Source organism: Ursus arctos, unplaced genomic scaffold (assembly GCF_023065955.2).
Source record: "Ursus arctos isolate Adak ecotype North America unplaced genomic scaffold, UrsArc2.0 scaffold_5, whole genome shotgun sequence".
NCBI lineage: Eukaryota > Metazoa > Chordata > Mammalia > Carnivora > Ursidae > Ursus > Ursus arctos.
The window spans coordinates 23354958-23373646 of record NW_026623067.1 but is presented as its reverse complement, the minus strand read 5'-3'; the positions used below and the strand labels follow the sequence as shown (position 1 = coordinate 23373646).

The window sequence follows — 18689 nt, the reverse complement described above, 5'->3', positions numbered from 1 at the left end:
GTTGGCATCGTTTCAAAACCCGCGCTTCCTGACCTGAAACACGTCGGGATCATCAGCACCCTCCTCCAAAAATAGAGATCACCTGTGCAAACAATGCTATAAACCTTTCAAAGAATCTGCACCTACCCTCAGAGCCCAGGTGGGTCTCCTCTGAAAGCAACTAAAACTTCCTAATTTTTAGGGTTCTCTGAAAGTCTGCCTGACCTTGAGACCAAACACACCAGGGGAGGGGCGGGGAGGTACAGTGACCTGGTTTAGTGACCAGGAGCTATAGATATCAGAGAATGTGCTTGTTGTCAATGACAGTTGCTGAAATCTGTCTATACCACACTGGAACAATCAATTTTGTAAATGATTGCAATAATCAAGGAAATTGCCTAATTTATAAATCCTTGCATACAGCATTTTAATGGATTCCTCCATTTTAATGCTGATGCCTTCAGAGCTAAATGAATTGTTGTCCAGGCTGTCATTACACAAAATGATAAAAACATTCCGTGTGTGTTGGGGGGGGACCACACCTCATGGATATGCAGGCCTTCAACCCATAATCACTCATTAGTGACTTGCACGAAAGTTTCGCATGCAAGAGAGCGGGAGAGGGGGGCTTCCTTGCGTCTGCGCCCTGGTGGAAAGCCCTGCTAGGATTTGGGAGTCTGAACAAGGAACAGTCAGTTACCTTTGAGCTGAAAAGGGAGGCGCTGCCCACGTCCCCTGGTTTTGGAAGCTGCGCACCGTTCACAGTTTTGTTCCCTCTCATTTCTGTCTAATGCTGGACCCTTCTCTGCCACCAAGCCTCGGAGGGGGGCGGGGGACACCGAGACCCTCCCGGGCCCGCTAACCACCCCCCCACGCTGCTAATAGGTACCTCTCCCTGCTCCCACCTGGAAACCCAGGCCGTACACTTAGCGCCTTCCCTGAGCCCAAAGCCCCGTAGATTGCTCTTCGCAGTGAAACCTGGGCCAATTGATTCCAGCCAATAGCGGGCTGTCACTACTTTACTTACTGCTCAATCTCACTAACCTGACATTTATGGTGCGCTGATTGGCCTCTGTCAGTAGTGGCGGTTGTAAATTCACTTTGAAAAGCTTTGTGTTAACAGCCTTCAACCAGGCTCCAAGAAGAGGACAGCCTGACAATTGCTCGACCTCCTGCCCTTATTACAGTGAGTAAATCAGGGTTTGAGCCATTAGGCTGGAGCCTGGGGCCTACACAAAAAGGATTGACATGACAAAAGGTCAACCTCTGTCACACATGTGTAACAATTTGGATAATGGAATTCTGTAACTTATCTGCGCGAGGTGGCAAAGGCTTACAAGGAAAAGTATATTCTGCTCCTCCCCGCTCCTCTGGCTTTTATGCTAAGTAGCTATCCCGGAGTCTGTATTTCTTGTGTAAATACACAAGGAATGTCTGAACTCATGAAATCTTGGAGCCTAGAAGATTCGGGGGGGAAAAAAAGGAGCGAGGAAGAGACAGAGCAAGGCAGTGGGGCGGCGGTTCTAGGCACGGCGTCCTTCCGCTCGCAGCACGAGGCGACCCGGATACAGTGGACCTGATTCCGGAGCTAACGAGCGGGCACTTTTTTGTACCCCATCAAATTGGTAAAAACCCGTCATATTAATTATACTAGCACCGTTAGGTGATCTCTGGGTAACAAAAGAGAGTCCCTCCAATAATTCCAAGTGCTTTAAGTGACACAGCAAAATAATAAAATAAAGAGGCTTCCCGGCAGGTTCCTCGGGCCCAACGTTACTATAAACACATTTTCACCGGCGCGCTGGCTACTGGGGGGGAGGGGGCTGCGCTTCTGATTTTAATTTCTTGACCCTATTTTTAAGTCAGTGTGGAAAAAAAGGGGGGGGAATGCTAAGATATCAGGAAATATGCAGTTGTGACAAGACATACTTATGAGTTATTTCCTTCACACGCACGAAATGCTATCAATAAGAGAAGCGATCTGTAAACAACAGATAAAATGAACTGACTAATGAGAAAAATAGTCGAGCAGATATAGAACACATCACTCTTCATAAAGTATTTGCAACTGAAGCCCTGTCACGTCACATGCATATTTGGATTAAACCCCACCAGTGTGAGAATTTCCAAACGGCTGCTATCGATGGGTTTTTGGTTTTTTGTTTTTTTAAAGCGGTATCGCTTTTGGCCTTAGAAAACCACGGGTGGCACTGGGGAGGGCGAGAGAGACATAAACCCTTTAAAAGAAGGCCTTTCATGGGCCTCTGCAAAGCCAACTTGAAGCAGTAAGTTTTGATTTTTTAACACAATGCTGGAAACCCTTCCAAGAGGTGGCAGATGGTTTTACAGTTTATGTAGAACTACAAAATCCTCACACTCTATCAAATGGGCACCGCTATCACAGACATCTTCCAATCAAACGAGGCAACGCCAGGGAGAGGGACCAGCTGTTACTCTGCAAATTTAAGACATCACAGGAACAGGACTACGGTTTATTCTTAAGGAGAAATTATTTGGAGTTCATGAAATGGACAGATTCAAAACCAAGTTGACAAGCAGTCTATTATATGAAATGATAAATTACCAAGAAGCACAATTTCTACTTCAATATAACCGGGAACGGCCACATCATTCTATCCCCCAGGGCTTTGGTGAATCAGGCCAAACGAGCCAAAGTCTATAAAGCAAAACTATGGACCATGTAAGTATAGTACGATCATTGGGAAAATCTGAAAATGGTTTCAATCAAATTTTCAAGTGATTTTAATTTCATTTTAAATGATTCATGTAAAACTACCTTTTCAACATCTAAATATATACACAAATGAGTACAGCACTACACGTGGAATTGGGCGATGCTAAAAAACATAAGTAATGCATTTAAAATATGAAGCCAATTCATTTCCTTCAAGTACCAATTGCCGGTGATGGTTTTGAAATATAAACATTTAGCAACGTGTAATATATTTTTAATATTGGTTTCATCGATGTCTTTTGACCTAAGCTAAATGGTAATGATGAAAAATCGACCATTTGCTTAAAAGCAAATCTCTTATTACATCTAAAATATTATGGCATAAAATCAAACCACACCAAAAAAAAAAAAGCCCCACATTATGTTATCCCCCTTGATTTTCTAAAGAAAAATAATGAAGGTTTTCACATAGTGTAGATGGAAACGAGACACTCGAATTTACTGAGGCAAAGACAGATTCTATAAAACTAAAGCCCTTTCTAGTACCTTGACTGTAATCCTAACAAGTCACTACATTATTTCAATTAGCAGCATAATTTTTCTAGGGTGAAAACAAGTGTGATTTATTTTGTCATTGTCACTAAAATTTCCTGTCAGATCAGACTCTGATTTGAAAGGCCTGGGTAATTCTGGCCTATCTTAAACTGTTACTTTATTTTAAACTTCCGTATTTTATAACCAATAGAATTTTAAGTTTACACGATGTACATTCCTCAGGTCCAGTCATATTAAATTCTGACGTTAAGCAGAAAGGGGAAAACATGTGCAACTAGATTAATTTATCTCAAGGGAAAAAGGGCACATTAATAATTGAGATAGTGTTTTCATAAATGTTGAAATCAAACATGCCTTTTCACTTCTTTATTAGAAAACACATTAGAACAAAATTATCTCACTCTCATCAATAAGACCTAATTGCTGAGAAAGACTATGTTTTCTTTGCAAAACATTCAGAAAGATTTCTCTCATTATGGCCAAGTAGCTAGAAATATACCATGCATCCAAGTCTTGCTGGAATAAATGTATATAAAAAAAGCAAGTGATTGTTTAATCCATCCTGTAATGTTTTTGTTTTAAACTCTGTGGATTTATTATTTTTTGTAAAACACATAAAAATCTGATTCCGAAAGAAACTGGCCAAAAAGAAGAAGAAGAAAAAAAAAAGACTAGTAATTTGGCTTTTAGTTTGTTCATCTCCTTAAACTACAAAAAAATCACCTGGGCTTCTGGCTTTAAAAAAAGAGACAAAAGAAAAACTCTTAGAATTTCCCACAGATACCCCTAAAGAGCCAAAATATATTGAAGGTAATGGAATGATATTGAACTTTCTTTAAATTGCTGTATTTTTAAGAACCAGGATTAGCACAAAGAAAATATTAACTAAAAGATGACAGCACACTGACAAAACAATCAAATATGCTCTCCATGGCTGATGGATGTTAAATATTAAAAAGTCATTTTCTACACAGAAAATAGAGCTTTTAATGATTAAACAAAAGCAGTAACTAAGGTGAATCTGATTGTTTCTGTAATAAAGCCTTCATGTGTATAATAAAGTGCAGCCATACTAAAAACAATGAACTGTAAACTGAAACAAAAATCCATCACCTACTTGGAAACAGTGACGGGAAAAGATTAGCAATCCATTTATTGTACTGAAATAAAGATAAGTAACCCTGGTAAGATCCATCAGGCCCCGAGTATTGAACTCTAAATATAAAGACATTTCTTCATCAGCAAGTGACTTGAAAAATTGTGAGGAAGAGAGAGGATTCCAGTTGGCTTTTAAAATGAAATGGTAATGGGGCGCCTGGGGGGCTCAGCGTCTGCCTTCAGTTCAGGTCACCGATCTCAGGGTCCTGGGATCAAGCCCCGCATCGGGCTCCCTGCTCGGTGGGGAGCCTGCTTCTCTCTCTCCACCCCTGGACTCCTGCTCTCTCTCGCTATCTGTCTCTCTCAAATAAATAAATAATAATAATAAAAGAAATGGTAATGATTCAAGCGCTTTTAAGTTTCCAGAGATCTGCTTTATGTCGACCTGATATTCTGGAAGATGTCTAAAAGAACGTGTTTTTTAAATGGATAATGATTGCGTGAGTCATTAAACAACTATTGCCAAAAGTTTCCTATAGAGCTCCATGTATTCCGATTGCAGAATCTTTCCTAATAGGAAGAATATGATGATGACCATTTTTTTCACAATAGAATTTAGGTTTGAAAACAAAGACTAACATTAAAGGAACATCCAACACTTAGAATCTCCTGTTATAAACTGGACTAAATTCAAATCGTCGCATTTCAGTAAAAATCAATCAATCAATCAATCAATCATAATGCTCAAAAGGAAAAATAAACTCAGACTTCGTAGCTTAAAAATAATTATACCAATAAAAACCTGAAACCGATTAGAGTAAGTGTCGTATCTTACAAATGGACATTGGCAGTAAGTTACCTGGCCCCACTCTGTCACATTGTATAGGATCTCCCAGGAGACTGATACATTTTGCACGGCTGCAGTTTTAATATCCCTTCAGTCCCCGAAATGTTTGCTTATTCTAACTGTTCTTACAGATGATAAAAATAAATAGATCATGTTCTGAACTTAGAAGGAGGGATCTGGACATCATTCAAGCATGCGTACGCCCAGCAAGTCTTCTAACACAGAACCAACCCCTGCACCCAGAACAACAGGTAAGACGCACTTCCTATCCACTGAGGCATCAACAACGACATCGCTCAATTCCCACTCTCCTTATTTCAACAGAAGTTTAACTTAATCAAGTACAAGGAAAGGCACAAAAGGAAGGCTCCACAGTTTCGAGGATTAATATGTGTCATTATACTCTATGTGTGTAGTGATCTCCGGCCAACATCCCAATCATATCCAAATCTTTTAAAACAAAACAAAACAAAACAATGAACTATGGGTTGTTGTTTTTTTTTTCATGTTTATGACTTTGTCCCCTGGCACTCCAGAAATAGATGAACTCCAAACCTGGGGCATCAGAGAGCGATATGACAGTGTTCAATTTTAACATTTGCAGATGGAGCAAATCTGTATCATTGAAAAACTGCTTTACCATCTCCTCGGAAAAGTATTGGCAGACCTTTAACTGTATGGTATTAGAGCTCCTAATAACACTACTGGAACATGAAAAGTGCCTGGAAGTGTTTTATAAACTTTAAACCGCACTGGAGGTTACAACTAATTAGTCAGAAACAAAAACCAACTGGGAAATAGTTCAAAACCAGATGCTTTGATTATTTCCCACTTGTCAGTTTTTCCAACCCAAAAAGCTCTAACTTCTAACCTGGCTCTTCGTACCAAGCCATTTTCCTCTGCCCTGTTTTCCTATAAAAAATTCTGTTTAAAAAAAAAGAAAAGAGAAAAGGCACTATTTGATGACATAAATACGCCCAATATTTTCTTCCTCGTTCAAGAATCCTACCCTGAAAGATTAAAAGTGTGTCATTGTTCTTTCCAATTTGGGAGCGAAATGGACCCTGGGAGCCTGGGCCCAGTGCCCCAGCAGATATCTGTGGGGTGGGCAGCCCATGGCGGCCCTGTGGCCATCTTGGGCTCCTGGGCTGTAATAAGCTCATCTGCTAAGCTCCTCCCCCATCAAAGGAGGTTCGAGAGGAACAGGCCCCAGCGCCCCATGCCAACCGTCATGGGACAGCTGTGGAGACCAGGTTTGTTTTTCACAACACTGTGTCTCCAGGGCCTAAGACAGAGCAGGCCAGAGTGCTCAGCAAAAATCTGAGTGGATTACTGAGTCCCACGAGCTTTACTGAGGGACTGTGAGGGAGCTCACAGTGCGCATGCCTATCCTGACAGGCCACCAAACCAAGTGTGGGAGACCAGCTGCTGTAAAAATGACCCATTAATGGAGCCTTAAGGTCATGGCCAACTTGGCCACTGGTGCTTCAGAGACTTTCCTACTCCATTGTATTGCCTGGCCTCAGTCACATTTACATATGGCCCTAAGGGTAAGACGTCCCCCACCTTGCATTTCAGAAATCACTCCTCGGGTGAGGGGTGGCTAAAGCTAGTGGGGTGGGGGCGGGGGGGGGGGATTTACTATGGCTAAGAATCTACCTCCTCAGAACTGGATCTCAACCATCAACCATAAAGCTTTGGGAGAAGCCTCAGATTAATGTTTTTCAAATACATGGCTTATTTTTAAATAATAGCTTGAGATAAGATGGTGCCACTGAAGAAATATCACTCACTAAGTGCTCCGAGTTTTCCTATGTTTTGATTTTCTGTGATTGTACTCTGTCAGAGAAGCAGCAGAATTCGTGATTGGTCTGATTCACGATGTAAGGTGCTTTCTTGGGACGCTCTGAAAGTCACGAAGCACGCCCCAGTCTCTCAAGTTCAGCGTTAAGCAAATTGTTTCTAACTGAGTAAAGGCGCCTCTCTTCCTCCTGTTTATGCTTCTGTTCCTTCTTGCCCAGTGCCCACAACCATACGGCAAGGGCTCAGAATGGGACACAGAAGTCACCGAGCTCATACCCCAGTGCCCAGCCTCCTCTGCTCTATCGCCTTGTCTGGATTTTATTTCTCTCAAGACCCAGGGAGACCGACAGTCAAATCCACCCCAGCTGGAACCTAGGCTTGTTAAGGGGATTGGTCTTCAGAAACCTGCAGGCCCTGTCTTCCTGGCGGGGTTGCTGCTGGGCCAGGCCAAAGACTGCGTCTCTTTATGACAGGTGTCGCAGACACCTGACATTTGAAGGACCAGAGAACTCTATCCTCCACTAGCCCCTGGAGAACAAGGGAGGCTCTCTCTGAAGCTGGCCCCCCACCCCCTCCCGCCACCATCATCACCACCACCACCACCGCGGGACAGGCTATCCGCCTGCCAAAGCTCCAAATGGTCGGCAAGGTGCTGGGCCGCGAGGGACTTACCTCCCAGAGATGCTGCGTGTTCCTCACGGCGCCGGCCTGCACCTTCTCCGGGGGCAGGAGAACGCCCTGGAAGGGCCCGATCCAGGTGCCCTGCTGGATCCTCTGTGCGGCGCAGATGCCGTAGGCCAGGCCGGGCACGGTGCTAGTGCACAGGCACACCTCCCGCGGCAGGTCCCGCAGCCACTCGGGCAGCTCTGGCGGAGGCGCGGCGGCCGCGGCGCTGCTGGTGCCCACGAGCCGGCGCAGCGAGTGCAGCGGCCCGTGCATGGGACACTCGCCGTTGCGGTTGTCCGCGCACATGTCGCAACCTGCCGGAGACGGGCGGGAGGGAGGGAAGGAAGACGGTTAACCCGCCGCTCTGGGAGGCCCATCCTCGGCGAAAGCCCGGAGACAAACCCATCCCCTCCCGGGTAAGCCACCTGCCCGGGGACGTGACACCTTCAGGGCGCCGCGGCCACTGGGAATAGGCGGAGAGGTACATCGGCACTTCTCCTCTGGAAATCGCCACACCCAACTCGGCCCGGTAGGGATCGAGCCCCGGGGCGCCCCCAAAGCCTGGAGAGCTGGGTGTGGATGGCGTGGCTGTCTCTGAGAACTCCCAACTCACTTCTACTCCTCCAGGTGTGTGTCTCTCACCCTCTCCCCTTCTTTCTCTGGTTCCCTCTGCCCCTCTCCCCTGCTGCCAGGAGTCCCCTTGCTACCAGGTGTCTGCAGGTGTGTATCACTGTGCCAGGAAAAGAGCCCATCTCTTGCTCGACCTGCTGTCTCAAGGGGTTCTACTTTGCTCCCCCGGTTATAGTTGGTTTTCCTCTTTCTACAATTCTAGAAGACCCTTCTAAAATCACCAGCGCAGGCCGCCCTCCCTACCCCTAGGGACCTCCCCACCCCCCTTGCCTGCACCAGAGCGCGGAGCCAGCCTTGACCCCCGGTGGCTCGGGAACCCCAGACACCGGCCACTGAGGGCGCACTGGCGCCGGCACCCTGGCGGCGCCGGTTCTGGCCACTCCAGCCAGAGGGTATGGTGGGGAAAGGGGGACTGTTCTGGCGGGTTCGGAGTGCTAGTGCTGGAGTGCAAGCTCTTCCCAGAAGCCAAGAAGGAATAAATAGCAAACTGAAGGATCAGGGTAATGGTTCAGTGGAGAGGACCCCAACTCCTGACCGGAAGGTCGATCCCCAAGGCTGCAGGCGATTCTCGAGGCTTGCAAGCGCAGGAGAGCTGTTGGGAACGAGGCTCTCTCCCCGACGTTCCCCAGAGTAGCCAGCAGCGCGCGGGGATCCTCACCCTCCCTCCGGGTCGGGTGGCTGCGGACGCCCAGGGTTCCTCGACTCGAACTGGATGGGAAAAGGCCAGGCGGCCGCGGGGAGCAGGGCCTGCGGCGACCGCGCTGTCGGATCGCAGCGCCCTCCGGGTTATTAATGGGCCTGGCGGAGCCGCGGTGTCTGCGCCCCGGCCCTGCAGACCTGCCTCAGGGAGGCAGCCCCGGCGCCCGCCGGCGCGACCTGGCCTCCCCGGCCCAGCCTTCCTGGGGAGCCGCGGCGCCCCCCACGCCACGGAGCCCTGCGGCACGAGCCTGATGTCAGGCGAGTCCGCACCCGGACTGACGGATGGCAGGAGTCGGGGCGCGGGTGGTTGCGCCAATGCGGGGCCGCCCTCGGAGCGTCCTAGCACCTGCGCGTAGCTGTGGTCGCCGCCAGGCCTGGGGGATCGCTCTAAGTGTGCCCCACCCCCCACCCATGCTAAGACAGAGGAAAGCCCAGGTAACTTGTGACAAAGGGAGTCGCTGAGGAATCTTCCAGGAGAGAACCCCTAAGGACAATCCAACCGTGAGCGCGAACCCTGGTTTTGCCATTTGATCATCCTATCTCAGTGCAGAAGGGCTCCAGCGGGCTGTGCCTTTCCCCCGGTCAGCTACTCCCGCACTCCTCCCAAGAGAGTCCAGGAAAGGACAGAACCTTCTGACCGCACGTTCTTGGAGGGTCCCCAGTCCTCCCTACTAAAAAGCAACAACCTGTTTCTACAGATGGGGAAGTGCCCATGCCTCTGGACCTCCACCACACAAAAGCCCCCTCTCCGAGTAACACCAACTAATATAAATACTGTGTCAGGATCTGCTTTTGACTTTAGAGCCTAGATGGAAAGTATTCCTACCCTTACCACACATCACCCCTTCCAGATATGCTTCACACATCCTCTCAAGCTTCTGACTGTGAAAATAACAACTTCAAGACAAAGAGGGAATGGAAAGAAAGATGATAAAAACTCAAAGTCACCCAGTGCCTACAGCGTTCCAGACGCCTATCTTGAACCAAATAATCACCACAGCATGATCCCCATTTTACAGATGAGGCAATTTGAGGCTTCACGAGCAATGAAACTAGACCAGGGATCAGAAACTACAAAGTGGGAGAGAAAGACTCACAGTCAGGTTTGCCTGACTTCGAAGCCTCCAAATCTAAAGATCTAGGGAGACTACTGAAAGCTGGGAGAGTTTTATACCCAAACTCGTAATCAATAGAACTGAAGTATTTCACCGAAAGCACTATTTGGGGGCCACAAAAATTGTCTAGCATCAGTGAATTACAGAGCATTCTCTATCTCTCTCCCACACTCTTGGGTTTGGGGAGGTTAAATGTATTGGAAAGTGAATAGATGACGTCCATAATTTTGAATTTTCCCATCTGACCTCAGAGATGACCTTTCAGCACCTTGGCAAAAACAGCTTACAACAAACGACAATAAGCAAAGGCAATATGCCCTGTAAAAATAAAAATCAAATCACTCCAGGGAGCTGCTTAACCCACTTTCCCTTTCTGGTTGGCTCCGTGAGGCACAGGGTGAGAAGCGAGAGCATTTGGTATTCACTCTTCACTCCCTACCCGTCCACACCAGAGATCCTGTCAACTTCCCACATCTCCACAACACGTACTATCAGCCCAACTACCTCAGTAATAAAATAAGGAGGAAAAGTACCGACTCCAGCCACCACCCCCACAGACAGCAAACACACTCCCCGTATTTGTTACGCAGGATAAAACTACGGCCAGCCCTTTCTCTAAGAAGTCCTCTAAAACTCTCTTCTACTTGCTAAGTTTCAACTGTCTTCAGCAGGTGTTGACAAACTTAATAGTGCCATTTTGCCGAAGAAAAAGCTGAGTTTCTCCCAATATGTACAAGACTCCCCGTGTGTGAAGTCCACAGCAGAGGAAGGAAGGCCAAGCCACTTTAATTACATGAGTCTTAACGGATACACCAAATATGCTCTTTCAAAATACCCTGCTGGAGAAGTTGACCAATTACATGCAAATACATGGTCTAGCTTGATGTCTTTTAATACACAAAACCTCTGCCATTGAAAATACCTGCCTTTGACTCTATGTCTCAGGGTCCCAGGGGAGCTTGAAGATGCTTAAAACAAGTTATTACCCAGGGGTTGAGAAAAGTGGAACAGTTAGACAAACATTCTAGCAGAGTGTTTTCTAGAGAGGAGCCATAAACACCTAAAGAAAAGGTCTGAGGGAGAAGCTGGCTAGATGCCCAAGCTGTACCTCTCCAAAATGTGTGTGTGTGTGTGTGTCTGTGTGTGTGTGTGTGTATGTGTAAATAACACGCACATTACATACAGCATTCCACTCCGAGCAATACATAACACAAGTCTATTTGTATTCATGAAGAGTAAGCAAATAAATGTTCCTAGGTTATCCTAAAATCAGGGTAATTTTCCATAAGTCCATAATTATTATTTGTAAAGTGTTTTCTGTATCTGTGAGAAATATTATCAGATTCTCCAAGCAAGATACTTTGAAATGCCATTTCAGCATTGGGCAGTAGGAGAGACCATGGTCCCTCCTCTGTCTTGAGTAGATCTGTTAGTGCTCCCGTTTATGCGTCCCTGAATAAGAAGGGGTATCACTAGGTTACAGACTTATTCCCCTACTGACTTCGGAAGGCCAGGCCAAGTGTAGTGAAGAGCAAGACTTGACTCAGTTCACATCCTTCTGTACCGTTTGAGTATTTTTCCAAGTACACGCACTACTTTTGCAATTGAAAACGGACCTATATGAAGGTAAAGGGGGCGAAAGAGGCCATGGTTTTCTTTTCTGGTGTTTCATTTCGTGTTCTAGGTTAGGTGAAATTCAAAACGTTTCAGGCCTTTATTGCTGTCTAGGGAAGCTGACGGACTCGCGTGGGCCCCGGCGGAGCCAGGACCCGCGGGAAGCCCCCACCACACCAGGCCTCGGCTCCCCGACGCCTCTCGGCCTCCTTCTCCTGCTGTCACTCATCTTCTGGAAAGGAAACCCGGGTGCAGCTGAGAAGCCTGCCTCTCCGCCTGGGCGGCAGCAACCGCGAAGCTATAAATCGTCCGCGACCGCGGGGGAGGTCGCGGCCCCCAGTCTCGCAGGCCGAGCCCGGTGGGACACGCGTCCATCGATCCCGGCAGGCGAGGCGCCCCGGGAGTGCCGCCTGCTGGCAGCGGCGTGCGCGCTCCGGGCGCGGGCTCGGGGTCACCGGGGTCCCGAGCCCCGGCCGGGGTGGGGGGCAGGCAGAGCGCCGCGGCCGAGCCTCCCACACACTGCTGCATGCCCCCGGCCTCCAGTCTGCACTCTGCCGCCAGCCCTCGCATGCCGGCCGCTAGACCGGACGGGGCGGACGGCCGGCGCCGGCCCGCGGGAGGCCCCGCACCCAAGTCTGAACCTTGAAGGCCTCGGCCCCCTCCTGCCAGCCAAGGGCTCCCCGACGAGACCCGCAGAGGCCGTGCCATCGCCCCCCACCGCTGCTCGGCCTCCACCCCGCTGGGCTCTTTCAGGCTCCCCGGGAGAAGCCCGGGAGGCACGTCCGGAAGGCGAGGCAGGCTGGCCCGGCCACCGGGAAGGGGAGCCGACTGCGGGCGCGCGGAACCTTCTGGAGGACTCTCTCTAGGGGAGTTTAAAGCTCCCCGCGGATCGCACGCGCGCTGGGCTTCCCCCGCTCCGCCTGGCTGCCGGCTTGGCCCAGGGACCAAGAGCCAGAGACAAAAGGGGGAGGGAAAGAAAGGGGGGGGACGCAATGTGGATTTTATTTGTCTTCCGATGACTGTATTAATAAATTAAGTGGGAGCGCCAGGGTGTGCGGGCGAGAGAATATTGCGCCGAGATAAACCTGGCCGTCCCCTGCCCCTGCGAGGCCGCCATATACATTGCGGAGATGATGGATAGGAGCGAGAGGAGATCGAAGCGGGCCTGGGCTGGCTCCACTCTCTCCTACAAAACTATAGGGCAATTAATTGTGGCTTGTCCCCTCATCCTTCATCTCCTGGTGGCACATATCGATGGAGATTACTGCTGATGGACCATTTTATCACCTTAAATAAACAGTCGCCACCTCTTCTAACCTCAATCTAATATATGGCTCTATGTTCGGTTTCAGGGCGCTAGATAACGAATGATGTAAAATAGCTAAATCATGTGTTACGGGATGGGGCTGGGCCTGCACACAAAAAGAGAGAAAAGAGAAAAAGAAAAATAGAACAACACAAAAGCCCACACACTGCCTCCGAGCCTCCCTCCCACCAGGGACCAGGTCTGAAATCCAAGTCGCCGGCGGCTGACAGCGGGGACGCCGGGCGGGAGCAGCTGAGCCTGGGCCTTGGTGGCAGGAAGACCCCACTGCGGGGTTCCTGGGCTCGGCAGCTCCCCCAAAACAGGCCCTGCGTTTCCCGACTCGGTGGGAGGAGAGTGGGGAAGGTCAGAAAATACTCACCCTTCTTTTAGCGCTTGCTCTCTCTAACTGCTCGACTGGACCAACCCCAGGTTTCCTTCTCTCCCACAGCCCCTCTCCCCAGCCCTTGGAAAGGGCTGCGCTACCCACAGAAAAGCCTCACACCCTACTCCGACACCTGAGCACCTGTCAGTGCTGTTCCCACCACTGTTCCCTGCGCAGCAGGGCTCCCCCCCAAACCAAAGGAGGCCGAGACCTCCAGCTGGGGAAGTTGCAAAGCGTCCCCATTCTACGCGGAGAGACCCCCCCTCCCCCCCGGGGAGGACTTAGCTGCCAACTCCCTCCCAGATATGATAAAGGACACCTTCTCTGGAAGGTCTGAAAAGGTAATCCGCCAGGCCGAGACCCTGCCCGGTACCATTCGTACAAACACCAGGGGCGCCCTGTGGCCGCCTTTTGCTACCTTCCAAGAAGAGTGACGGGGTCTCAAGCAAGGCACCAGCTCCTAGAACCCAAGAAGAGGCCACCGCGGAGGAGCCTGACGTAATCAATGGCTTTAGGCAACCAGGCAGCAAAGGCGTGCAGGCAGTAATACAGGACGCGGAAGAGAGGCCCCATCCTCCACTTCTGCTACAAACCGCCCACCGGTGTCAGGGAGATGAAACAAGGAGGCAAACAAGCATGCAGAAAGTCAGAGGAAAGTGTACTTCAACGGTGGAATAAATTAACCCACACAGATAAGAGAAAGATACTGGAAGAGTTCATCCCAGCGAGCTTATACAGCGTTTGCTGTTTTTAAGTCTTTGGAGTGAAAGAAAGCTACAGGACCCTTCGCTGTGCCTTCACAGCGGCCTTTGCCAACGCTGCCAATAAAGTTTCAAGGTGAAGCGAGTGTTAATGATTCACACGTGTTGCCTGTTTGTTGCTCCCAGGCAAAGAGGGACTCTTCCAGAGGGAAGAGAAGTAAGGGGGTCCCTTTCTTTGCCTTGGAAGAGAAAGAGACAATGACTCAACACCCTTTTAAATACAAAGTAATAAAAGGAAGCAATGCTGAGCGGCCATTTCACAGAATACTTTTACAGGGAGATGGCAAGCACCTAAAAGCAAAGTAGGAAAACGTGTGTGGGGGGGGAATTAATAGATGCTTCCCTTCAGGGCAGCTTTTCAACCCACCCCACCCCCACCCGCCTACAACCCGGGAATGGGGAGAAGCTCTGGTTTTCACCACCTTTCCAGGAACAGAACAACGTTCCCCGCCAAGGGGGAACCTAAAGTTTCCCACCCTTTGCATTTCTGTTTTGTTTTGATCCCCTCGTTAGATTAAACCCAATTACTTCTCACTCCATCCTTGCAAAACACATCCCAAGGTTTCCACTGAGTGCTCTGGCCCAGAGAAGTTTCTGGAAGGATGGCAGGCCAGGTCAGCCAGCATTACACAAAGCAACCTCAGCTTTCCCATTTTCCTTCTCAAAGGCCCTTTAATTTGGAAACAACGTGAAGTGTAACCTCTAATAGGACAATCTGCCTTTCTTTGCCTTCTGTGGATCCCCCTGCACTTTGCACAGGGAAGCAGTCCAGTCAACTCAAAAGGAGATACCAGCAGCTTAACACAGTGGGCATAATTTAAATAAATAATAATTCATTTCCACGGGCCACAGGAAAACGTTACCTGGATGATAAACTGGCTCAATGGCCACATATTAATTAGCAATCTATCCCAATTCTTTCTCAGATTAATCTAGGTTTTCCTCTGGTGAAAATGCCCTGAATCTCAAGATTGCATTGTGAATAATACAGGACCACAGGGCAGAGCCAGAACTTTGGGGTGCCCTGCTGGCATCTTGTCCAACACTCATTTAATTCAGAAGAGAAACTCCAAGTTTGACGAGGCACTCTCAGCCCACAAGGACTATATTTCACTTAGCAGTTAAGAACTCTCTTTTCCAAAACATGTCTTGCCTTTTTCATTCACATTTTAAAAAAGAACTGTTTTGAAAACAACACATTCAAGAAATTCAGGAGAAAGGTAAGTATTTTTTTTTATATCCATCGGAACAATATAATTTTACCAAATTTTCTAAAGCTCTGAACTACAAACCTCTTCTTAAGAGCAGGGCAAATTCGAGATGAAACCCTCATTTTAAACCAGTACTTTACCCTCAAACTCTGGAGAGGGAAAAAGGATATATAACTGTTCTTTTTGGTTAGGAATAATTATCTCCATCAGAAAAAACCATCCCCATCCCTTAGGAAAAGACCGAAATACCGCCATCACTAGGCTCGTGTCTAGTGCTTTCTCATCAAAGTAGTGACACTGGGAGTCCTTTAGTTAAAACCTGTAGTAATTTTGCTTTTGCAACGAATTAAGAAGTTCATGGAGCAGTAGACATTCTGGAAGAAGGGGCTTATTCAAAATAGAATGATTATACGTGTTTATCATCAACTTTCCTCCTGCAGAAACTAAACGAAGGAATGAGATGAAAAGAGCAGAGTGAGCGCTGATCTTTCAAATCCTCTATTGCTTTCAACCTCTCTCCACCTTTAATATTCTCTCCAGAGATGTCTGGAAGTATATGGAGCACTTACACCAATGCCTTAGTGGTAAACGTATCACAACTTCTGCTACTACCAAGAAGAACTGGGTACAGAGCAATAGACGTTCTTGGTCTTCATTTAGCCTTTTGTTGCAAGATCTCAAAACGGAGCTGTACTTACGAGAAGCGTTTGAAACTCTGAATATAGGAATCGAAGCCAGAAGAGACCGTCTAACTCTAAGTAGGCATTTGCCATTTACTCGGCAACAAGGAGAATACACTGCTAATACTAAACTACTGTCACAATCATTAAAAAAAAAAAGACAAAACAAATAAGTAAACCAACAAGCGTGCCTACGGATTGCGAACGTTTACACGATCCAGGGTGCACGGAGAACGCGGGATCCGCCGGGAACGACCCTACCCTGCAGTCGGAAATGTTTTCTCATTAACCGGCTGGCAATTTTTCTTTTCCTCCTCTTCTAAATAAATAGAAGACCTAACAATAATGCCTGCCTGCAGGGAGAGACTGACCCAGTGCCATCCAAAATTCCTACTCCAGCGAGGCCCGGCCAGCCAGCAGCTCTCGGCCGATCCCCTGACAACCCCCTCGGCCCGCAAATGAGCTGATGTAGTTAACTCCAGGGGTAAGGGAGGGAGAAGGAGACACAAGCCCCGGAAGTCACGCTCCCCAGAAACGCGGAGGGTCCCTCCCGTGTCCCACTGAGGCCAGGCCAAACCGCCAGCGTGCGCTGCTAGTACCCGCCCGGCCCCGGGCACAATCCCGCGGGAGGGCGGAGATCTCTATGCCCGGTCCTCGAGCAGCTCGGGTCTAAACACGCGGGCTGCGAAGCAGGGAACGAGGGGAGGAGGAAAAGGTAACCCTGAGGTGCCACCCGGCCTCCCATCCGTTCTCTGTCCTTCTCTAACGTTGGAAAAATTTTGCCACAATGGTCTGGGAGGTGCGGAGCCACTGCCGGGACCAGCCCATCACCCGGAGTCCCGCTCATCCGACCCACTTCCCGCCTGGGCGCCCGCGCTCGACGGCGCCAGCGCCCCTGGAGAGCGCGCGCGGGCTGCGGCTACGTACGGTTGTTCGGGTCGCTGGTGTGCTGGTTGAGCGGGATGATCTCCATGCGCTGCTGGCCGTACAGGTAATAGTCCAGCTCCTCGGCGCTGCAGCGGAAGCGCGGGCCGCCCCGCACGTCCCCGCCGCTGCCGCCGCACTTGGAAGGCCCAGGGCCCGAGGCGGGGCCGAGGCACAGGTCCTTGGGGGGCAGCGGCTCCACGGCGGCGGCGGCCAGAGGCGCGAACACCGGCAGCTGCGCCACGGGCAGGGCCGAGAGACCCGCCAGCGCGGCGGCGGCGGCGGCGGCGCAGGAGGAGGCAGAGGAGGCCGAGGTGGAGGAGGACGCCGGAGTGGAGGAGGCGGAGGAGAGCGAGGCGGGCCGCGGCCGCAAGCTGTCCGGCGGCGGCTCTGCGCGCTCCGGGGGCGGCGGCGGCAGCGGCTGGAGAGGCTGCGGCGCGCCCAGGGGACCCGCGGCGCCGCCGCCCTTGAGCGGGCCGCCGCTGCCGCCGTGCGGGAAGAGTTGCTGCCAGTGCTGCAGATAGGCTGGGTCCACTTTGAGGAAGGCCGAGCCGCCGGGGTCTCCGGGCTTCAGCATGTCCGACCTCTCAAGCTGGAGGCAGAGGGCAGAGAGGAGGGTGCGCGTGAGCCGGGCCCCGGAGGGGCGGGGAGGATGGCCGCCAAACCCCAGAGCGAGAGCTGAGCCCCGGGCTCCTCCTGCGGCAGCCGGGTGCCGCGGCTCCCTCTTTCCAACTCCGCTAGGGCGCAAAGTTTACTCTGAAGCCGCGGCAGCGCCGCGCGAAGGGAGCTCTGTGCACCCCGCCTTGCCTCCAGCCCGGGGCGGCCAGCCCCGGGCCCGCACAGTTGAAGCCCGGCGCGAGGCGCTCGCCCGCAGAACTCGGCAGCAGGAGGCAGCCCCCGCCCTCGGCCGGCGCCCGGAGCCGACCCGAGCCGGAGTGGCGCAGCTCCGGAGCCGCGCTGGCCTCCGGCGCCAGGAGGCGGGACAGTCTCGCCCCCCGCCCCCAGCCCGGGACCTCCAGCCTCCTATCCGCGGGGCCCAAGACCCCCAGCCCGAGCCGCGCCTCACCGTACCTGGAAACTCGGAGCCGCCGGCGGGTGCGGGCGTGCGCGCGTGTCGGGGAGCGTGCGGTAGAGTGTGCGTCCCGCGTGCGCTACATGCCCCTGCGCGGCGGGGGAGGAACGCCCTGGATATGGTCAGGCGGCCCCGAACCCTCCCGGGCGGCAAGCGCTGGGCGCGGAGGCCGGTGGAGCGCGCTAGAGCAGTTCAGCCGAGCGCGCGGGGGCGCGGGCCGGCCCGGGCGCCGATCGGAGCCGCGCTGGGGTGCTGCGCTCGGCCGCCGCCGCCGCGTCCCGGTTCCTCAGCTCCACGCTCTGGCAGCCTCCCGGCTGGACATGTGGGTTTTACGACAGCACAAAATACAAGTGTGTGTGTGTGTGTGTGTGTGTGTGAGAGAGAGAGAGAGAGAGAGAGAGAGAGACACGGAGAGAGAGAAAGAGAGAGGGCAGGGAGGGGGAGGGCGAGAGAGAGAGAGAGAGAAAAAGGGAGAGAGAGAGGTGGGGAGTGGGGGGAGGCCGGAGGCCGGCCAGAATAACGAAGGGGAGGGGAGAAGGAAAGAAGGAAGTTCTAACTCGGCTGGATCCACACACTGCTGGTGCGCCTCTCCCGCACCGATACCTCCTCCGCCCTCCCCCCCACCCCGCCCCCCGCCCGTTTTTGGCGTGAC

The 18689-nt window shown here is 50.9% G+C and overlaps 1 protein-coding gene across 1 annotated transcript in view; it reads right to left on the bottom strand.

Annotated features, from left to right (window-relative positions):
- PRDM6 (PR/SET domain 6) overlaps positions 1–18175 on the bottom strand; it is a 105027-nt gene extending 86852 nt beyond the window's left edge. The window contains exons 1-3 of the mRNA XM_026507839.4: positions 18037–18175; positions 16969–17557; positions 7650–7957 (exon numbers count right to left, since the gene is read on the bottom strand). Coding sequence (XP_026363624.1) covers positions 7650–7957; positions 16969–17542 — 882 coding nt within the window. The 5' untranslated portion in view covers positions 17543–17557; positions 18037–18175. The remainder of the gene's footprint in view (positions 1–7649; positions 7958–16968; positions 17558–18036) is intronic.
- Between the last annotated feature and the right edge of the window lie 514 nt (positions 18176–18689).